At 46.0% G+C, this 23,659-nt stretch overlaps 1 protein-coding gene across 4 annotated transcripts in view; it reads left to right on the top strand.

Moving 5' to 3' along the window:
* The window catches only part of LOC139773203 (uncharacterized), a 53,954-nt gene that overhangs the window by 8,522 nt on the left and 21,773 nt on the right, over positions 1-23,659 (top strand). For 3 of the 4 annotated variants that reach the window (XM_071707470.1, XM_071707472.1, XM_071707473.1), the window contains exons 2-6: positions 12,650-14,376; positions 19,086-19,277; positions 20,752-20,862; positions 21,825-21,914; positions 22,177-22,263. In XM_071707470.1, the coding sequence (XP_071563571.1) occupies positions 12,650-14,376; positions 19,086-19,277; positions 20,752-20,862; positions 21,825-21,914; positions 22,177-22,263 (2,207 nt within the window). Of the gene's footprint in view, positions 1-12,649; positions 14,377-19,085; positions 19,278-20,751; positions 20,863-21,824; positions 21,915-22,176; positions 22,264-23,659 lie in introns of those variants that run through there. The other variant, XM_071707474.1, reaches the window with a different exon arrangement.

Genomic DNA, 23,659 nt, shown 5'->3' with positions numbered 1-23,659 from the left:
GGAAATTACCCAAAGATATCATCATTGACGCGGCGGCGGTATGCGTATTACGTCAAGAGAGGCGGCTGCCATCCTTATTATGCGAATGTAGGCCTGCAGGAGCGTGAAATAACGCAAAACCTGTTACGCGAATAATGTCGCGCACAATAACCCCGGTGAAAACGCAGGTTCATCCGCGAGTCTGCCGCGATAATGGTAAAACGGAACTTCGCCGACAATGCAATTCGCCGAGTATCTACCACGGTCCTGGGAACGCAGCAAAAAAAGTTACTTGGGAACATATTATAGATACTAGTTCAGGGATCGAAACCGGTGCGACCTGCGCCTTTCAACGCCATTCACACACTGCGAGAACAAACTTTTAGTGTTTCGTGACCGGTGACGTAACGTATTTTCAGCATTAGTCCAGTTTCTCGATCTCTGAACCCGCGATTGTGAAACGTAATTAAAAGATAATAAGTCGGAGAATATTTTAATATCGGGAAGATAACGCTGCACCTCAGTTGGCAGACTCGAAGGATTCCAGATTACTCAGCGAATCTGCCAAACACACATGGTGGTAATATACATCGCATGAAATAATATTATGCAAAAAGTAAACTGCCAAGTGGCGATTATTATTAGATTATCGTAAAGAGACACGGCGCGTGTCACGATGCGGTCTGCTTGACGAAATAATTTACCGGAGATTTAAGCGAATTAAACACGGAGCTTAATGTTGTACTGGAGTATGACTTTGGCTTTTTAGTGCGCCACATCTGCGCCGCAAACGCGAGCGATTCTCCGTGTATCGCGGCAAAAGCGCGCGGATAACGTCGCGGACGAAGTTACAATAGTATCCGGTCGCCGAGTCTGGCGTAAGAACCGGGATTCACGGCTCGCGATTTGTTCCTCGTATACGTAATCGGTTTTCCGTCCTTTAAGTTCGATTCTACTTAACGCGGGCGCGCTACAATCTACAATACGCGCCGATATTGCATGCATTCCGCGCGTACGCGGTCGGAAACGTGATAAACAGGTTTCTCTGTGCGGCAGCGATATACCCCGGGTGTATCCGGGGAAGGAAGACGACTCGTAAGATATTCGCCAACTTGTGGCAGGTAGAATTTAAACCCGCGATTAGACGGCGCCGTGTAATGGAATAAACTCCGGCGGCCTCTCGCGCGAAATTCTAGGCAGCGAATTATTCGCGCGAGTCGGATCGGGACCTTCCCGCAATCTCGTCGTGCTAAAAGCTATCGCGTGAATCATCGAAACCAGTTGAGTTAGGCGCTCAGTTAGGCGGAATCGACTCGCCGACTATCGGTTATTAGATTTTTAACGGCGAGCGTGGTACGAGAAATCGTTAACAGTTAACTCGAGATTGCTTTGAGCCAGCAATCCGACAATCGAAGACGTGAACTTAAATTGTCTTGTTGAGATAGTCAAACATACCAATGCCGGTTGCCTTGTCTTTTGCAATTGTTGCAACTATGTTGCAGAGAGGAAATTGACCGAGCTCGCGTTCGAGCCCAGTCGTCAATTAAGCTGTCGAAAGTGCGATTCTTGAGACAAATACTGGCGAGACAAAGTGAGCATTATGTCGAAAACGTACTCGAGACGTCACGTAAATCGATATCTTGGCATTGGCAGAATATCGAACGTTCATTCCGGCAAATCGATCTCAGGCGTTCGACGTGCCTTCCGTGGTCGTTGTGAATGTAAGTTTTTCACGCCGTTAAGGCTTCATCAATACTGAATCGAAGTGCTATGTTAACCATCTGGTGGGTATTAAGTATCTCGGCATCCGGTTCATTTGCTCATCGAGAAATCGAGGACAGGCGTCTATTTATACGGGTGGCTATTTGGCCCCCGAACGCTTAAATCTACTCGGTCCTTAAGTTCGGCGACTCACCCAGAGCCGGGGGGCCACTTGAAGATCTCTTCTCGTTTGCTTGTGTCGCGCTTCAAAAGCTCTCTTCATTTCCCATCGTGTGCCCGATCACGTAGCTTCAACGTTATACAACAAAAACTCCAACAAAACTTTTTGTGTACATAGTACATTGTAAAAAAATTCGGAATTAGAAAGTCCGCTAAGGCAAAATAATTAATTTGTTTCCACAAAAATTTGTGCACTGCTGAGTAGAACTCTGCCTTCAGGATCTTCTTATAATCGGTAAATTATTAAATCAAAAATTTTTCCTTATAAGACACCGAAGATTCAATTTCGAATGTTTTCGTCGTTGCGTTAATCTCGGCAATATATAAACAGCCTGACAATTTCTACATTGCGGAACTCGCCTCGCAAGTTTCAAGACTGCGTTTATATCGCTGCATATCTCTGTTCTCTCCGCTGCAACACCGCTGCAATTCTCCATTATGCTACGTATATCGTCGGCCAACACCGTTTTGCTCTGCAAACGTGTTTCGGCATTTAAAATGTAAATCTTCCGACACAGAGAACCAAGTTACCTCTCCCTCTGTCTATCTATCTACCTATCTCTCTCTCTTTCTCTTTCTCTCGCGGTTTCGTGTTTTGTTAATGCAACGATTGGCTGCGATTAAGGATGGAAAGACGTGTGAAACGCTCGCGTCTAAGGAAGCAGCGGTAAATGGCACCGAGGGTGTTCCCTCACGATACTCCGGAGGAAAAATGCTACTACCGCCGACTGCGAAATCAACTTTCTTTCGCGAGCTCCGCTCCTCGTCCACGCGAAGCGCCGCGCCGCGCCGCGTGGCACGCTTCATTAATTCGCTCGTGGCATAACGATCGCGCGTCGCGCGTCGCTGGGTCCTCGTCTGTTTTGCAACCTGCAACCACCCGCATTCTTCCGCGTCGTCGTTCAGCGCTTTTTCTAAAGTTTCCTGTCACGTACGAATGTCCGGCGAATTAGCCAGATCGCGAATGAAACACGAGCGACTTATGGCCCTCGCACACTGGACGCGATGAACGATGAGCGATGAGCTCATTACAATTAGATATCTTCGATTCGCGTACGGTCGAATTTCAAGAATATCCCAGTCTTTCATTTTTTCCACATCTACGAAAGTCTCTATTAATTTTAAATACATTTTTTTCCTTATTGAAAATTGACTACATACGTTATGACTTCTTTTAATGTTTGATTTTAAATAATTTCATAATTAGTCTGTAAACTAAAGTTCCGTTAAAATTATCTTGAAATTAAACGGATAATGGAGAAATTGGAGGGATCTTAGGAAGATGACTCGCGCAAGGCAGACACTTGAGCAAATAAGATACTCCGTTGAAATTTAATTAAATTTCTTTCACGGAAGGTATTGCGTTCATGTCGGTGTGACGTAGCAGTTTCAAATTTTGCAACATGCTTTCCGCTTCTCGGAGCGAAAACGCATGTCGCGAGATAATGCGCGAGCGCGTGGTGCAACGCATGCTTGCACGTCGGCCATGTGAAATGCAGCTGTAATGTACAACACGTGGCGTGGCGCGCGAACCTTCGATCCTGACGGAAACCGATATTTTTCCAAGTCATTCCCCGAGTTAATCCGTGAATCCATTAGGCACTCTCGAGCCACTTGGATTATGACACGGTGATTTGAGAATGAGACGCAGCAGCTCTTTTCGAAAAGTGATGAACTCTTTCGTTCCGATTTAATTTTAAGAGAACTTTACTTAACAATTTTTTTAACTCATCGAGTAGTTATAAATCCTTCTTATAAGTTCTAAAAGTATTTAATTATTTCGAAGTAGGACGCAATATGGTGCATAATCCAATCTTTGTATTCTCGCACTCTGAATTCCCGATATGACTTCGCGTACGGCGAGATATCGATGGAAAACACTAGACCAGTGTTTCCCCCCGCTGGTCGAATGATTCTCTCAAGAATACTCCGTTAACTGCAGCTCGCGTATATATAAGTAATACACGCGGATCTGAACGCAGTAATGTGCGCGTGCGTCTTTTCTCCTGCATTTTTGCCCCGTTTACGGTATTGTTCGCGCCGGTTCGCGAGTATCCGGCCGAGAGAGAGAGAGAGAGAAGCGGCGCGCTCGTGCGCCCGGCCGCTTCCGGTGACCTTGGCGTCCCGGCGTAGCGACGCCTGTTCTCGCGCGCCGGCTTACTGAGAAAGCGAAGCGAGTGAGACTCTCATTCATTGTCCGCGATACGCGATCGGCGGTAATTGACGGGGCGGGAGCGGGAGCGGAGGAGCGCGCGCGCGCGCGCGCGCGGACCTCCGCTCGGTCATCTTCATTCGTTCCGCGGAATGCCGCGGATGCCGATTCCTCGAGCGGTCGTTCAACCCGCCGCGCCGCACCGCGCCGCGCGCGCAACTCGGCTCGGACCGCCAGCCCCATCTCGGCCGCTTCGTACCCGCTCGGATCATTCCGCTTGGATCGCGGAAAAGCCTGGCGAACGCACGCCGGCGCGACGCGACGTGACGCGTCTTTCCAAAAAAGCGTCCCACATGGCGAGAAATGCAGCCGGAGTGTCCGGTTACCGCGCGAAGCTCCATCAAAGAGCGTTGTAATGACAGTGATGTGTATAACAATAATAATTAAAGTAATGACAGCGTAAAATTAAGTAGGAAATTGTGCCACAAATTTCGAACTTTTATCAAGCAAGAAATTTACTTATTTTGATACAATTTCTCTCTATCTAGGAAAAAGTTTTTTTAATCACCATTTTAATGTACTTTGAATTCTTAGTTTTTTACCATATGTATGTAAAACGGAACCTAATTTAAAAAACGATAAGTGTTTACTTATTATTGGCGCTTTTGATTCTATAAGAATGATCGTTTGCCAATCGCGTCGCCGTCACTTTGTCCGACGAAAATCGTTACGAAATCTATTTTGCAAGTTAATTCCACGGATCCAATAAAATGCAGATGCTGCAATATTCTATTCTTCATGAAATATACATACCAAATGTTTAGGTAACCTGACGAAAACAACAGGCCATGTAAAGATTGTCGCTGTTTGACTTTACTTTTTTTTTATTAGTCTCTAATTAATATACGCTTGAACGCACCAGTAAACACAGTTAAAGACACGAAATTAAATTTGCTTCGACATATCTAAGATATATCTTAAAAACAAAAATTATGGAGCCACAAATCTGACATTTATATTTTATTCTCTATATGTGTTCCGTATTCGAAATACTATTCGAAATAATATTTAAAAGAATTTTTATATCGCTTATATTATATAATTTTATTGTTTTATATATTATTACTTACATACCACGGGAATGCCGAGCAATCGATTTATGAGGTTTCAATCAAGCGGAACTACGCGTATCGCGGTTTCTGCACGCGACCCGCGCGCGATTTCGCGGTCGGAGAGCCACGGGAGTATGACCGACAATTTCGCGGCTATTTTCGAAACAAAGCGCTCATGATCGACAGCTGCGCGAGCGCGGAGAGGCTCTATACACACAAAGAGCTCGTTCGTAAAGGATCGGATCGCGGCGCGGCGTGCCGCTCCATTCTCATTACGCGCTCCGCGTGCGTAATGCGCGTGATGGGCGGGAGCGAGTAAATGCCGTGCACCGACATGCGTGTCGCATACCCGGCTCGGCGATGTCTGCCAACTCAATTGTCGGACAATGCTCGCTTTGCGTCGAAAAAGTCGCGGCTTCCTGGTACGCGGCACGCCGCGCCGCGATGGCACGGCCGCAGCCCGTTTTGCGAATCCTTCGACGCGATTTATATTATTAATTATCGCGAATTAACGAATTGCGCGGCCGCTTATTCACCTAGCGCCTCGCCGAGACGCCGTTATACGGTCGTTTCTCAGATTTAGAGAGGAAGCAACGCCGACGAGCCGATCGTAGCCGAGGCGACGAAGCGCGATATCTGATTAATGCAGCTGCATTCCTAGCGCGCAGCGCTGAGAATTACGGCGATAACCGCCGTAAATTATAAAAGAAACTTTATAAAATTCTTACAAAATTAAGACTGGATTGTTTCGGAGATGATGAAACATGTTCGAGAAAGGAAACGTATTTCTGTATTTCCCCCTGGGGAAAATAATTTTTCAGCGTCCCTCGTTAATTCTTCCGGAGGAAAAACGAATTTTATAACACATAAATTTATAGCAGATAATTGAGCAATCGTTTCCGAGCCTGGGGACTTAATTCGCAAATGATAGTAAAAGTTTGTGATTTATTGGTCCATTCGTAAGAATACTCGTAAAAGTTTCCACAAAAATACGCCAGAATTAATCCCAGATTTCTAGCGCGTTCGTCAAATTGTTGTTTCTCAACGTACAATCGAGAGAGATTCCGGATCCGCACCTGCGAACGATAAAGACTCAGGTCGATTCGCGTGTCATTTATACTTGTCAGCTAGAGATTCGTAGAGTCGTATATCAACGCCTTGTTCTTTGTCTCGACAACGTCGAAAGAAGCTGTATCCCAATTTTTACGTTCTTACTCCATTCGAATCGGCTACACCTCCTGAGATGTTCTACCTAAATAATTTTTTGCGCTCGGTGTATCGCCGTGCGCGATTTTAAATGAACTACTTTCGCCGATTATTCCCTAAAACCGTCGTGTTTTCGCGAGAAACAGTTACTGGATAATGACAATTAAAATCTTGATAAAAAAATTTCGCACTCCGTTTTATCTAGATGTCAAGTTAAGGTATTGAAATTTAATTAGACATTATATTCCGCACGATTTAACGAGTAAGGATAATATTTCTTTATGCGCGAGTAACGCGTGCGTTTGTAAGAAAAAAAAAGGAATAAAAAAACGTAACTCTGGATGCGCATCTTACTGAAATGTGCTGCGCACGCATACGCCGATCGAAATAGAAATTGCGGAAGGCGACGGAACGGCGACGAATTTAATCGCAACGCCGGAAGCTGCGCGATCATGTGTCGCCGCCCGACACCGTCTCCGCTGTCTCCATTACCCATCCGCGATCGGCGCAGATCGATCGGATTTCAGCCCTTGACATAGAACTTCGTCTTATTAATCCATTTCTCGCAAAGTCTCGTGAGAAGATTCTTTTCCTTCGGAAAAAAATAAAAATTTGGATTCGCGCCAGTGCGAATGCCGATTTTATCGCGGGTAAAAATATTATTCGGCGAAATAATCGCGCGAAATTCCCCGAAACGTATTCAGCGAGATGAGTTCGAGCTTTAAATACGTGTCGAGGCGAAAAGAAAAAAAATAAGATTTCTCTCGGAGGTAACGCGCGAGTGATATGAACGAGAAACACTCATGTTCGCGTTTCTCGAGGGCGGAATAAAAGGGGTAGGGGAAATGACGGAAAAGAGGGGAAAAGGAGGAAGAGACGAGAGAAAGAGAGCGAAGAGACGTGTGTGGGTAAAGCCGGATAAGTATGTATACGAGCGGTAAAAGTGCATCGGCCGTTTAATTTCGGCTTTCCTCGCGCCGAAAATATTCGCGCGCGCCACACTTTCCGTCGCGGCATAGCTTAACGGCTAACAGGGATTCCTGCGGCGGCAGTCTGCCGGTGTCGGTTACCTAATTATAGTTGCACATAGAAATCTGTAAGGGGACACCGCGCGCACATCCGCGACAGGAAGGGAGCGAGGGAACAGAGAGAAAGAGAGAAAGAAAGAAAGAGAGAGAGAGAACAGACCGGGACCGCGCCTTATGCATTCGGCTTGTGCAATGAAAGCCGCACATCATGCCATCATGCGTGAGACACGCGGAAGGCCGCGTCCGTGCGTGCGTGCGCCGCGTTTCCGCGGATTTATTTTTCGGGGATGATTTAAGAGCCATGGGAAATATAATGGCGCGGAGGGTTCTTAACGAAGACACTCGTAAAACGTTTTTTAGTCATCTAAATTATATTTGATTTTTGAATTTATTTCATTATTTTTAATTATATGTATTAATGGATGAGATACAATTATATTGTATATAAACTTATTTAATAATGAGCCATTCAAGCAATCAAAAACTCTTATTTTTTGTTTGTTATTTATTGCTATTTGTTAAAGTGTTTATTCATTACGTTGCAAAGAATAGTTCAATTGTTGTAGATATATTTTTTATTAGAAAAATCATAAATTGTACCGCAACTGATGTTACTGGACATATCCGAAATATTTCGCTAATTAATTTATCGAAGTTTGGTTCGTCTGGAGAAATCGAAAGCGGTCGAATAAGAAAATGCGCAGGTAGCTCGGTTATTCGATGACCTGCGTGTTCAAATTTGACACGGATATGTAAAACAGCGCAGCATCGTCGGAGATCGAATCACTGTGCACTGGCGCGACGTTATCCCCGGTAAAACGTAATCGAGATGAAGGCCTGTCACGATCAATCCGGTCAGTGGAGAGCGTCTACATTATTCATCACTTTCTGGATGAACCGGAGAAGTAAAATTTACATTATTGATCACGGTCGGAAAGCTATTACAACTCCGTGGGACACGGGGTTCGTAGTCATGACACGATGATTCCTCGCACAGGCGGTACGCCGCGTTGCGTGGCTCCTTAAATCACATTGTTTAGATTGATCGCCGCTGTTTTCACCTAGCACCTCGCGCGATTCCCATTATACCGAGTTAGTGGATTTAAATGACTAACAATAAGACAAGCCCGCGACGACGTCTCATTTGCAAATGAAGGGAACTCGGACTCTGCGGCTTTTATTTATCACTCGTCAAATGAAATATACGAGTTAACTGGGACATAAATAGTTGTTGTTTTCGCACTAATTTGAAAGATCTCAAAACATTTAAAATCTAGTTAGAGATCTAATTAGCATTTAAAATGCTGTCCATTTATTCTTCGCGAGTGCATTGGCTAGAAATGTTTTCAACAGCACCTCAACAAAACCTCCGTTGGTGAACTTTACCGAAAGTAATCTCCCTCATTATCTCATTGGCCGCGTTCGGTATTTAAGTGCGCGGGCTCTCGGTACCGTTCGAGAATTTAATTCCGCAGCAGGCGCACGGAAAATCGCGAGTGTACGAACGGTGGGTGTTCTTACGAACGCATATAACATCGCGTTTCCAACGGCTCTATCACGCGCGCCGTAGAATCGGTATGCGCTCGAAGGTATACTTAGCGGAGCGCGCTTCTCTAACATAATGCGATTGCAACATTTTAAATGGCCACGAAAAGGGACAACGGTATATGCTGTATATCATCGCGTGCGATCATCGGCTCGTGTCGATTCTCGAGCGGAGAAGCACGGAGCCGATACGAGATTTAGCTATTTGGACCGCGGCCTTAACGACGCCGAGGCATTTTTCTTGATGGAGTTTAATTGCGTGAACAAGCCTCTATTTATTACGGTGATTCGCGTTGTTGCGCGGTTGTATTCGCCGTCTCTTCGTGTCTTCTTTTGTCTCATCGTGAAACGCACGTCGCGGGGTCCTAGACTTTTACGAGAGATATACCCAACACACATAATTCGATCGCGTGATCAATTATCTTTCATTTTAGCGTGACGCTACACAAAGTTCTTATGACTCAACGTTCTCGTACTCTTTTATATGTACAGAAGATATTTAAGTTATAATCAAAATAGGAACTCTCGAAACACGCGATTAAATCTTCTTCAATGAGACTTCGAATGTGATAATCTTCTTTTCGATCAATCATTTTGAAATAATTTAATAATTAAGTTTGAGTCTCTCGAATTTAATAATTAAGTGTTGAACTCTCACGAGATTTTGTTTTCCGTATTTTTTCGCAGGGTCTTCCCTCCCTGGAGTTTTTTTGACTTTTTAAACCCCGCTCACCTCACGATTCGCTCTGGCGACTTCACTTGAGTTTCACTTTTCTGCAACTTGTACGAGGGTTACGACTCGACCTTACAGCGCAGCGGGGTGCATATTGTGTGCACCTGTCGTTTGACCTAAGAGAGAAAAAATTCTCTCGCCTCGTTGCCCTTCTCCCCGTTCTCCCTCTTTCTCTTTCTCCTCCGCTTCCATAACGCTCACTCTCGTTCGCTCGCCGCATTTGGGCAGAACATTTTCCGTGGACGAGTACACGATGCGTCCAGCGCGCGTCTTTGAATCGCGGTAGTGTGTCATTCTAAAAATAGAGAGAGGTTGAAATGAGAGGGAAGCTAAGACGCGAGAGAACGAGAGGTGGCAGGGACGGCAGAAGGAGAGTGGAGGCACGAAGAGGCAGAAGAAGCGAGCGAGACGTCGGAGGAGAATGAGAGAGAGAGAGAGAGAGAGAGAGATAGAAAGAGCACCTCCATAGTCTCGGTCGTGAACCCGAGGAACGACCTCGGTGAAACGTCGGGTAAAGAGAAACGAGCGAGGGAGAGAAAGGGAGAAGGAGAGAGCGGGTTAGACGAGAACGTTAAGAGGAGGAGAAAAGGCGAGATAGAATCGCGCGGGAGAACGACGCGGACGGGGAGGGAGATTAAATTAAACAGCGCGAAAGAGAACTCAAAGCGCGATACTGCGAACGCGAACGCGCAGCGAGCCTTAAAAATTTCGCTCGCGATTTCGGGTATCGCGCTGCCTCGAAAAACGGTGAGAAACCGAGAAGCGGGCGCGGTGAAAACGCGCGGGATCGCTCGTCACTTTCTAAATTTGAACCCTCCACATCGCGTCGGTATACGACGTGATCGGATCGGCCACCGTGCCTCCCTCTGTTTATAAACTCTTACGGCCGGGGATGTGTGTACGCGGCGCTGGAATTTGTCAAATTACCGGAGGGAGTTACGCCGCCCGAGAGAAGCGGCCGAGAAGGAAGATACGGTGATTAAAATAAAACCTTATTTACGGCGTAAATAAGGCGCGAGGCGTTATACCTTTGCTTAGATTGTTTTCTATTTTTAATTCGGGCACGACGTGCAACCCGAATTAGCCCGAATAATCTTTTAATTATGATGAGCTGAGAACGAGGAATTTCATTTTTAGACAGTGAAACTGTTGCATCCACTTATCTTCGATGAGATCTCGATTTGGGATTTGTTTATTGAAATATTTAACGCCGAATGTAAGAGCGGTTATAAATAGCGACTTTTCACCTATGAGTATTCTTCAACAGTTTTGGATTTCATATTTTGAAAGTGCATTCCGTCGCAGAAGCTTAAACGCGACGTTGCGGAATGGCTAATAATAGGAGGGTTGGCTTGCCGGCCAACAACACTGGGGTCTGCAGTCACGACCGAGTTCTATAGAGGCGTAACTTCCGTTAATATCGCGAGGGACTTGGTGCTCCTGATGCGTCTTGGTGCCCGCACATCCGCGTATGAGAATATTAAGACGGCACGCATTCCATCGCGACGGTTTCCGCGATTTCGTAAGCGGGGCCGGCGACTCTCGAGAGCACACAGTGCGCACGAGATGCGTACTAAATGTAGTAACGGCGCTCCGAAAATACGATGCTCCAGAATATGAAGCTGTTAAAGAGCTAACGGAAAAGAAAATTGTTGTCCATCATTTGCAAAACGTTTCACAGATTACAAATATCCTTAGGAAACAATTTAAAAAAACTTGATGTCTACGATAAATTATAATATATCTAAATTTTTATGTGACTTACTTTTTTAATTTCTTATATGGTTTTTCATGCAAATTTAATGGATGGGCGCAATGAAAAAATGTGCAGGCATTCACGCTGCGCTTACTGTTTTTTTTTGTGTATCATCGCCCGAAGAATTAATCGCGTCAAAATATTGCGGTAACAAATTTCATCGAGCCTTATTGGACCGGCCAGAAGTTGCCTAACAGGAACGTTATATATCCGTTCGACCGTGATCTTGCACGACTACTTGCGCGGGCTTTATTTTGCATAACCATAAACCGGCGCTACTTCATTGAGTGGCAGATGGTTTGCCATACGCGTACCTGAAGAGCTTCCCTTGCACATCGATACGGAGAAAGTCAAGTACGGGGGTCGAGGAGATCGCATTTATATGCTCATGTTATATGTTGAATACAAAACGGATTATATTTGAGATATAAATGACCGTGACCAGCGATTGATTAGAAAAATCACAAGTATTACAAAATCCAAATCAATATTCCAAAGTATTTAAATATAAAATATAAATTCTATTTTTGGGAATTTTGGTCGCGTAAAAATTCTTTTACGAAGTTGACCTTGATATTAATACATATAATTTATTTTTTATGAGGATACCGTCGTATCGTATTTTTGTGCTTTAATATGAGAAAAATTTCGTCTCATCGAAATAAACGTCGCTTTTATTACATCGATTAAAACGTAAATTTATTTTATTACGTTGCTTTATTACGTTAATTTGACACGCAGTTTCTTATATTTTTTCGCTCCACGGTAGCGAGTCCCGAAGAATTTTTATTTCATCTCGCACTTTCTAGCTCGAAATTACATAGGGAAACCGGTTGCTCATAAGTTTTATTTATCGATCCTACATTTCGCGTTCCCGTTGCCCAGTTTCATCTCTGTATTAATCCGCAGTCTCATACGCTCTTTTTTACGCGTGCGAGAAAGGGAAAAGAGATTGAGAGAGAGAGAGAGAGAGAGAGAAAAAGAGCTCATTTTCTTATCATTCCAATTTATTTCTTATAAAAGTATTAAAGTATTGAAATATAAAAGAAATTAATAGGATTATCGCGTTAACATTTTTCAAGAGGTGTCTCTGATTTGCGCCTCAGTGCCGCTTAAGTGTATTAAAATGCGCATTTTAAATTACATTCTAAATGATCGTAATCTCCTTGATCTAAAACGATCGAAAACTCCTTCCAGGTATCCACGGTGTGATCGCACGAGGAACCACGATGGCGGAGGTGGCGACGAAGAAGTCGATCAATGTAGTAAGTAGCAAGAAGAGCGAGGTGTGCGGTGTTCAGTCTAACAACGGTTTGATTGATTTGGATGATCTAACCGCGAGTAACACCCAACTAATCTCGTTGTGCGACGACGACGACGATCTTGTACTCACAAACAATACGCGTAACGAGCTCGAGGGCGACGACAAGAGCCTGCAGGAGTTGATAGAGAGCGAGCTGGCGCTGAGGATCTGCTCGAGCAGCACCGACGACGAAGCCGTCGAGGAAACCGAGAACGTCACCCAACCGGAGACGATCAAGAGGATCGTCCTGGACCGCCGGCAGGATCCCGTCGACGTTAACGCGGAGTTCATAGCGGCCGAGAGCGAACATTATTCCCTGATCGAGGAACCGTACGGCCACCGAAACGGCCATGTGTCTCCACACGTCGACGTCGAGGTCGTGAAACCAGAATCGGTGCGCTTCCACGACGAGGAAGAGGATCAGGCGTTTGTCGAGCAGCCGGAAGCCGGCGTTGCGCCGATAATTATTCAGAAAACGAACGAAAGCGATCAGGAGTCGAGCCGCGACGAAGTCGTCGACGTTAGCAACGACAGCGAGTGTCGGGCGATCGTCAAGGAAGTCGTACCTCCCACGGATGATCCAGATTCTATCAATGTCACGAGCGATCTCGTAGACGGACCGAGCTCCCAATCTTTCCCGATTCCCGCGAGTTGTCCCGTGGACAAGTACCAACGGGAGGAGGAACTGGTGCCGAAAATGGCAGATGACACGGATCTGCTTCGCACCGATGTCGAGCAGGAAAGGAAGAACGCGAACGTCGATGTTCCGGACACGTGGATCGAGCAGGCGCCACTTTCAGACGGCCAGCAGGCCGGTCAGTTCTCCGACAACTTCGACGAGGCGCCCTATCCGCAGGATCAAAGCCTCGAGGAGCAGAAATCCCCGTCGACGAACGAAGAATCTTCCGCAAACGAACATATCGACATACTTAATGATTCCTACGGGGATCCTCGTGTCGAGGAAGAGGAGATTCCGGGGTCGCTGATCCGCCGGGACAAATCGTCGCCCTCCGAAACGCTCGAAGAGGCCGACTCGAAGCTGGAGGACTCCCGTCTCTCCGACGACGGCGTCATCAGCCAGTCCGAGATGTCCGCGGAGACGGCCAGCACGCAGGAATTCCTCGACACGGAACGCCGCGTGCTGAACGAGGAAGCCGATCAGGAGACACCGCAGATCGTGGTGACGTCGGAGATCACCGAATCGCAGGCAACGTCGGAATCGATCCTGGAGAACGAAAGTTCGCCGGAGTGTCCCGTCGCGGAGGACACGCAGAATCCGGTGGACGAGTCCTCGAGCGAGTTCTCGGCGTCGGACTCGACCTTCATCGAGAAGACCGAGGTCGTGGTGTCGGACACGAGCGTGACGATCTTCTCGGAGACGAGGCAGCTCGTCGCCGGGCAGATCGGGAATCTCGACTCGTGGACCACGGTCGAGGAGGCCACGAAATCGCCGGACGAAAGAGACGTGCCGACCGCGGCGGAACGCGGCGGTGACGTTAACGACGCGTCGAGGGGCGACAACGAGGGGAAGCAAGACGATTGCCTCGCACCCTCGTCCCCCCGCGCGCCCCTGGCCACCCCGGACGAGACGGAGACGAGCGATGTTTCTAACGCCTGCGACGTAAGTGTGCTTTTTTCGTGAATTAACTCGGATGTCCTGCGACGGAGAAACCGGCCCGAAGGAAAGACTCGAAAAAACCGATAGGGTCTCGTTTTCGCGTCTGCATAAATCGAAACCTCGCACTCGCGACTATTTTCAATTAATTAACGATATGTCATTACCGACTACCGTAAGCTTCGTGACGATGACGTGTACATCGTGTAATATTTCTCATGAAGCGTTGAGAAAATTCACAGCCTCGAATGAGAGCACGAGCACTTTCCTTCGAGTCGTCGCACTCGTTCGTACAGGTAGGAGTAACAATTGTTCTTACGACTCATCGAAATAATTAATGCTTGATTTGCTGCGTTTTTGCCAACGTCGCGAGTGACGTCGTTGCGCAGCCCTTAAAAAATTAATCGTTTCTTGTGTGGTATTGCTTATCATTAGAATTGCCGATCAAATCCCCGCGGTGTATAATTCCAAATACGTCGTAACGTTCTGACTTTACACACAATTCAGATTATATAATTTATGTGCCTTTATATCGATAGGGTTGCTTCGCGCTTGTGACGTAAAGCTGCGAAACGTCCGGCGTAGAAACCGCGTCTCTCGGGCGCACTCATATTCCGCACGTTGCGCAAGAGAAATACAAGCGTTATAACTTAACAGCGTTCAGGTTGTTGCTTGCGTCGGATAATTCCTGCGAGCGCATTGTGGATCCGATCCTCCTAGCAATTTCTGCAAGACTAATTGCGCCATCGCTCTATGTAACTCCTACGCATGTTTTTACACGTTAGGGGCGATTAATCTCGTTTATCCTTTTTTTTCCTCCCAACAGCCGGAGCCTCCAGGTAAGGGATTCTCGCGAGTGCCCGCGGGTACTCGCATAATCCGCGGTATCGACGCGCCAAGTTTAGTGAATTTATGTCCCTCTTACTATTTATAGCAGCGCAAGTCGCGCTAAAGGAATATACGTCAACATTGTCGATTTATTCGATTCGATTCGAACCTTCCGACCCTTGTATCTCGAATAATCAAGAACAAATACGAGTCCGAATGAGAGTTTAATAATTGATTCTCCTCTTTCTTACGATTGTGTCCATCTATTTTCGCGTATGGTATTTCTGCGCAATCACTATCTCTCGACGTTACTTGACGTGCCTTTCGCAACAACTCATTACTCGCGAAACGCGAACGTGTATTATCTACCTTTATCTCCTCGATACCCTCGAAGGTACACCCTTCTACGATCAGCAGCGCGTGACGATCGCTCACGCTACAAATCTCATGCAAATGCGAGACCCGCAGTAGTCACAACGGAAGCCGGCTTATCGCCATGAATTTCGTATCAACTCGCGCTTGTAACGCGACGGCGCGGCACGGCATTCGTGGCACTCGAAACTGAAAGGGAGGACACTTAATTCCCCTAAAAGCTCGAGACGCTGTTTAATCCTTAATTGGCAACAGTCTCTTAAAACTACGTCCCGTATTCTGGGCAGTCTGCTGAGCTTGATAATTATATCTGTAAGCCATTTCCTTCCTTGCGGTTTCTACCCTCATTATCTGTAAATACGGCGTAGATTTAAGGAGAGATAATGGCCGTTTTTCGTGATTAATTTTACTGCCGGCATGGTGAACGGCGGAAAGAATTTAAAACGGAACAATCATAGCGATCATATATCCGCGTAAACAATTATCTTATACTCGACGTCGACTCGTGCCTGGAAAATTAGATCTTGAAACTATATTATTTGAGATATTAAGAAAAATTAATCAAGCTCTCTCGGAGAGCGAGGCTGCCAAGGCCACTCGCCCAGATGTCGCTGGTTTAAGGGCTGACCAAGATCGAGGTCGCGTCAAAGTCGATCGTACGCCACGCGCAACCTCTTAACGGCGTCCAACGATCCTCGTCGGTCGCTTCCCCCTGGAACATTCCTCGGCCACGGCCACGGTTCTGCTCGCCGAGCAGCAGAAACCCAAGTTCTCTTACCTGGCCAACCGGCTCCACGTGCCCGGTGGAAACGGCCAATCGTCGGCGCCGCGGCGCGCTGCGTGCCACGCTTTGGAGAGCACCGAGTTTCCTGAACCCGTTACGAGACGCAACGCTCTCCTCGGCGGAGGAAGAAGCTACGGCACCTCAGACATCTCTGCGGCGCCACGCAGCGCGGTTGTTTCGTTCACGTCCCGAGGAGCGAGCTCGAGGATGATCATCGATCAGGTACGACCTGGACGACGACGATCGGCTTGATCCATCCACTGGTGCCCAGGGTCGTGATAAACCTGAGTGCGAGCGGGGGAGGTGTGCGCACCAGACGACACGGTTGTTGAACAAGAACATTCGCCTTTTTTCCTTCAGTCTCTCCTTGTATTCTTCTTATTTCTCTCTCCTTCTCCCTCTCCCACCCTCTTTCTCTCTGTCTTTCTTTCCACGTTGCTCCCACTCTCGCTTTGGTTGCCGACCATCTCGTTCGCGCTCGAAGCTCCGGCGGCTCTTTCTTTCTCCTTCTGGCCTTCGTCGGCTTTCGTCGACCCCGTTGCCAAGGTGGACGCGCGTTCGTCATTCTGAGTGCGTGGCCGGTGCCGGTGCTAGAGGCTGCTCGGATAAATCCGGAGGAAAAAGGTCCGGGCCGTGTGTGTTTGGAGTGATATAAGCTGTGAACTGGTGGTGAGAGATGTGATCGGGATTGCTTTCACGAGAAAGTTCTCGGCAAAGTGCCGTGGAGAACGCGTCGGAAGCGACCGTCTTCCGGTTTCTCGAGACAAGGCGAATATAATCGAGGTAGCGTAGACTCGAAACTTCGCTTTTGTGCTATCGGATAGAGAGTGTGTAAGTATGGCTGGAGTGCCGTAAACTGCCGGTGGTCGCAGAGAAAATTGTTACGAGCTCCAATTGTTCGGAAGGACCTTGAGAGAGGATTGGGAAGTGTGCCAGGATTATTCTCAAGCGGTGATTTGCAGAGCACGTTTCGCGCAAAGTCGTTTTAAAATTCTTTGTTAAATATTTAAAATAAATATTTGAAATTCGATGAGAGAGAGAGAAGTCTCGCCGATTTATCGTATTCTTCATCTTCCTCGTTAAACAAAAGTTTATCGTAGACATTCGTCAAAAGGATTCATCTAATCTAATTAAAATATCTTCGACTCATTCGGAGCATTCCGAATAAAAATTATTTAGCATATGCGGCCTTTATACTTTTCATCTAATTATCGTTTGCATTTGTTACTTTTGGATAATGGCGTAATCGCGTCGTGCCGATTGCCCGACGCTGGATAATTAATAGTCAAACGTCGAGATTGCGTCGGTGCGCATTATGTCGCGCATTGCGCTACGCTCGCATATAGCTCATATTCCGTTCCGGAATATTGCTTTCCGCGCGCGCGGCTTATCGGAAATCTTCCTTGTCGGACGGACCTATCGAGCAATTACGCCATCGCGTATAAATCGTTGGGGCCATGAAAAACTCCGCTCTTATCAGTTGTCTCCCGATACCCGCGCCCGAAACGTGCCGTTGCTTTCGCGTTCCGAACGGATTGAAGCCAAGTGCTTGACGAAGACGCTGGAAGAAAACACGTTTTTCGTTTCTCTAATTTGTAATTCCAATTTTTATAATCCACCATTTTTCATTCTTCGTTCGCACTCGTGTCTCGCATTATTCTCCCGGTAATTATTCCGTTACCTCATATCGCGTTATCATAAACGCGAGGCACGGATTATTACCAGCCGGACAATTATGAGTCGGGCCGAGAATCACGTAGGCGAACGACGTTTTAATTGCGGCGTGCGATATCGGGGCTAGTTTCGCTCGCGGACGAAGCCGTGTGCGGTTAAACAAATATTCCGTTTTGAAATCTTGCCTTTCTAACGTGCGGATGATCGCGTTATGCACGCTCACGTACGTTTCGAATGGCGAGAATGATTCCGATCGTTGGAAACGAAACGGGAATGAAGTGCGCGATGTGTCGGAACGGATTTTGGAGCGGCAATCTGTTTCGTAACGCAAAAGGAAACGATCAATTTTTATTCCGCCGTGAAATTGTCGAAAACTTGATCGACCGTGACGTTAGCAAAACCCATGCGATTTAATTTATTACTTCTTCAGCACGCTTTCTGATTTACATCAATCTACCTCTCGTTTGCCACACGTTTAATCCATAACAGTTTAATAACCGAGGTTCTACGCGCGCGTCGAACGGGAAATAGATCTCGCAAAAATTCTTTTGCGCATGAAAAGACGATGAAGATCTATCTTCCACAGTGAAGAACGTCGGCTGAACGTCAGAAAGGCGAAGATAACGTGATGGAGCGCGCTAATGTTACTCTCTTCACTGCCGTACTTTTACATTCGACGGGAATATCGCGTTACCGCACCGTGAAATCGATATTATTGCTTGCAAATCATGTTCGTTAAGGGAACGTAAACTTCCGTGTCGGACCGCAGAGACCGCGTTTCACCTATCCCGGCGTGCGCAATAAAGACCATTGAGTCCCAGTGCAGCGGCACAATGGCGCACGCTGAATCTAGTTCTCCGGAGTCTGTATTCCTTTCCTGAAGACCCGCGTGCCCGCCCACGTCAGTTCGCAAAAGAGACACTCTATCATGGAGAAATCACCTGAGCGTCCACTTTAATCGTTCTAGACGCGGGAGATCTTGACGCCGGCGTTGTATAAAAAATTATTCCAGTTTAACGTACTTATATATGTATTTCTTTTCTCTTTCCCGTCGCAGAGCGAGAGCCGCGAGGAAACAGTGACCACAAGTTCCGCCGTGGTGACCTCCTCGAAGGGCGGGACCAAAACGAAGAAGAAGAAGATTGAGGGCGTCGCTGGAAACGATGCCACCTCGCCGAACCTTACGCCGCGCACAAAGAAAACCAAGAAGAGCAAGAAGAGCGATCTCGAGAAGGAGAACATCTCCGTGGTGAGTTATAAATCTCGTTTTGATAGACGCGCACGTGTGCGCGCGCGGGATGTCCCGCAGCTATCCTTTCACCGGTATACGTGGTTCTCTAATCATCGTAGCGTCGCTCTCGCCCGGATGAAAATTTCATAGGGTATGTCAAATTGAAAAGTTTCCGTCGAATTAAACTCCACGTGATATTAATCGAAAGAATTGGACTATTAGAGACACGTTGTGGAAGCCCCGTCGTTGTTATCGGTCTTTTCGTTGAAAACGATTTATCAGATTGGTAAAAGGATCGCTGAACAAAATCGACAATTTGTTCTGGGACATCCTGCGTCGCGCGACTGTACCGTATCTACTAATTTGCTATGTTCTGTATGGATTATCGGCAAGACGTATATGTGTCAACCGCGACTTTTCATCCAGTGAACGCCGGTTATCCCGGCCGCTACTCTCGGAAGACATAATTGAGGACGGTATACTCCGACGTATATATGTGGGAGATGCGCGGGTACAAAATCACGGTGCGCGGAACCGATTATCACGCTAATTATCACTTTGTGCCCGGTAAAAGCGACATCGCGTTGGTGAAAACCGGAAGCTCGCACTTTTGGTATCTCATCTGCATGCATGCCGCCGGCTTTTCCGGATTTCGTCCGGCACAGATAGGAGCGAGTTTTCTACCGTCTGACACTCTTCTCGGAATCGGGGGATCTGATACGCGATCGCGACCGATATCGAAACGCTATTAAGTGGAGCGCGGACGATATCGATCGAGATTGCGACGTTTCCTTTTTGCGGGGCTCGTCCTCCGCGCGCGCAATTACAGCTAACAAGCTACAGTGGAGGGCTTTTACTTCCGTTCCGAGAATGTTCCTTTATGATGTTAACGTCGGTAGAAAAAAAAAAGATGATTGGATATTATTTTATTAAATAATATATTTGACACTCCAATTAGACACGGCTAAACGAAGAAGAGAAACGTTAAGTCCATGCTATCATTATGTTATTATCACATTTGTCCATTAACGTATTACAGTGTTTATCGTGTAAATATAGATTACGTTTGAAATGTGCGATATCTCTGCTTTATTTGAGTTAATAAGTTTTTGTATAATATCTAGTTACGCGCGAATGTCTGTGTGGACGAGATCGTGTAGCAAATTATATATATTTCTATAAAAAAGCTTGATATATCCGTTAATGCGAGATCAAATAAATATCGATCGATCAAAAAATTTGTAAACGAAAGAGAGATATTGAAGTGTCTCTTTGAGTGCATTTCTGAAAGTCGAATTGTTTAGAATGCGTCGTGAATGAAATGTGGAAATTCGAGCGTGGTGCGTGTAATAATTATTTCTGCCTTTGATTATCGCACTTTGATTATTATACGCGACTAACGGCTCGGCGCAAGTTAGCGTAGACGCAGCTTATTAATCTCTCATGCAGTTGCATGCTCAGTGTGTTCGTGTTTCTTTTGTTTTTCCATCAGAACTGTAGCTTACGAGACGCAAGCATGCATACGGGCACTCGGCGATCGCATTCGGAGATGATCGATTTTTCCGACGAGGACGATTTATCGAACGTCAATGTTAAGTCACTGGTAAGTTGCGCTGAAGCGTACGTATCTGAGAAATTAATCACAAATTATTTACTCCAATAATTACAGTTCGGAACGTAATTTAATTCTCAACCTTTGGCCTCAATCCAATTTTGTTAATGATACATTACGCTCTTTGGAAATTAAATCTTTGGTATGATATGGCTCACGTTTAAATTATCAGGGAGTTAACATAGAATTCAACGTGTAAGGAGCACTTTTGACATTTAAGACAGATCTTGCGGAACGCCCTGTGTGTTTCTCAGACATTCCTTTTTCTTCTCCGTTTCCCTCACTTCTCTCGGCACAGCTCTGTTTCCCAGCGACGACGAGCTGTTTCACGCGTAGCATTTATGCGAGATGCAAGTACAATTTTCGTCTGACTTCGTTTCTCAGCCGACGAGATGAATAGACGGGGCGAATAGAGAGATTTATCCTATTCCGGCCACTCACCTCGTGATCTACTAGATGCGAGAGAACGGCTAGCGCGCGGTTCTAAATAATTAACGGCGGGCGCAGCAGGCATACAATCGTTCCATTAAGCAATTAAACGTTACCTGCGCTGTTTGATTAAGCTCGCCGACGAAATTACGTTGTTACTTTCGAGAATTGCGTGCGTAACTTTGCTGTCGCGCGAGCGTGACCCAGCGAACGCTAAAATTCGCGCTTTTATTGGAGTAAGTGTAACAAGTTGATATACGACGGGGCACGTTTCTCGTATCCATTTCACGAGGTGAAGAAGTATATTTTCCCTGTTGAAGCAAATTCGAGCGAATTACACGTGTGACGATCGGTATTAACGTATCATTTAATGAGATAGATATCCCGCGAAAATTATACCTCGCGTAATTGTAATCTCGCGATCGCATATAAGACCGCGTATAAAAATGCCCCGAATGTACCCGCATATTGCATGCTATACTGACCCGCCTGCATTTTTGTTCTTCTTCTTTTTGCGCATGCAGACACAGAACTATGTCTCGGAGACGAGTCGTAGCGATCAGGAGAAGTTGCGCAGGGAGCGGATCGCGACTGGCGTATCCATCAAGCAATTAGTAAGTAATAACCATGTAGCCCGGCTCGATCGCGTTTGCAGTGAAACGAGACACACACACGTGAAGAAACACACGCCGGATAGTGTCGTCAATTACTCTCCGTCGTGGTCTTTCCCCCACCACGTATAGAGAGTCGGAAAGACGGCCTCGTTTTTTCACGATCGATGAGATACCGATTTAATAATAACGTACGCTTACGCCCGCAAAATCCGCTTCGTTAATAGCCGATACATTTGTCAGATACATATTTTGTCACTAACAGTGTCGCAGCTTTGGCGACATCTCGAACATGAGCGACGGCGATCAGGCGACCTTCGGGAAAGCGAGCCACGCGATGGAAACCGAGGAGGTTTGTACTAATATTGTACTAATTCGTGCAGAAACACGCACACGCATCGCGAATGCCTCTCGTGTTTGTCGTTTTCCTGGTCGATGTAGTTGAAAGTGATGTTATAACTTATAACAGCCGTGCAAATTTTGGCTAATGTTTATTTCTAATTTAAATTACAAATCTTTTTCCACGCAATGAGAAATAATAATCTTACAATTATATTTGAGAAAATGATGAAATTCTTTTCAAAGATAGAAGATAGATTTTTTTATGAATAATTATTTGGAAGAACAGAAGCCGCGTTTTCTCGACAGATATGCGTAGGTATATGAATAAATTTCCATTCATAGTTTGCATTATTTTGCAAATTTTAACAATTAGCATTCTTATTCGTTTGCAATTTCTTTCATGGTTATAAAGTAAGAAGGTCAATTATCGCCGCTTAGACAAAATTTGCAAGCATGCGAATGCTTATTAACGTTGTTGCAAATTAATTTCCGGCGTGTATGACAGGAATGAGAAACGCATCTTCGTAATCTTTGTTATTGCATGAGCCACTTTCGAAATTTGCTTCATAATTTGTGGCGACAGTATTACATTAATTCCAAGCAAACAAACATCCCGATAGTATACTAATCGCATCTGGAGCGCGAGTTCTGTGACACAAATTTCTAATAATAGCATAAATATTTTCTGCCGAAGGTATTTTTATCTTCTTACGCGTGATAATAAAGTTCACTTTCGATAAAGCGCAGCCTCATTATTTCAATTAATGTTACATCAAACGATATTACGAAGTCTCGTGGCAATTAAAAATTAAGGAAAAAATATCATGTGCAAAATTTGAGAAATCGCGTGCAGTAATACGGTATCGTATATTTTTATCGGCGACTTTTCAAGAACCTCTAACGATTATCGAATCGATTATCGAATCTTTCTTTGATAAGACGGCTCCGTTATCGCTTTGCGATCGATATTTCACAGAGCTCGCGTCTCTCGAAACGACTCACCGCTAATTTGTATTCTCGTTGACGCTCTCTCGCCCCGATCGTAGAAGGCGAGGTCGATGGGTGATCTGAGAGTATGTGAGCAGGGTTACTCGCGGTTCAGCAGAGACGCACCCGTCTTCGCCAGGGTGTCGGTCAAGGCCCTCGTAAGTACCTCTCGTAAACGGCACGGACAACATTGAAGTCAGTCGAGCGAATGGAATATAACGTTAGATAAAGCCCGGTCTAATGAAACTAGAATTTTATCAAAGTTCGCGATCGGCAATTTCTACTCGGGAGTAACGATCTATAGAGCCTCTCGGGGGTGGGCGGTGTAATTGTTCTATCCTACGGTACCTGGAGGCGGCCGATTACGCATATACCGTGCTTGCATTAATCGTGAATATATAAAGCGAGGCAAACGCAAC

This window comes from Temnothorax nylanderi, unplaced genomic scaffold (genome assembly GCF_030848795.1).
Source record: "Temnothorax nylanderi isolate EJ_2023f unplaced genomic scaffold, tnyl_v1.0 TNYL_tig0059_pilon, whole genome shotgun sequence".
NCBI lineage: Eukaryota > Metazoa > Arthropoda > Insecta > Hymenoptera > Formicidae > Temnothorax > Temnothorax nylanderi.
This window is presented reverse-complemented; position numbering and strand designations above follow the sequence as displayed.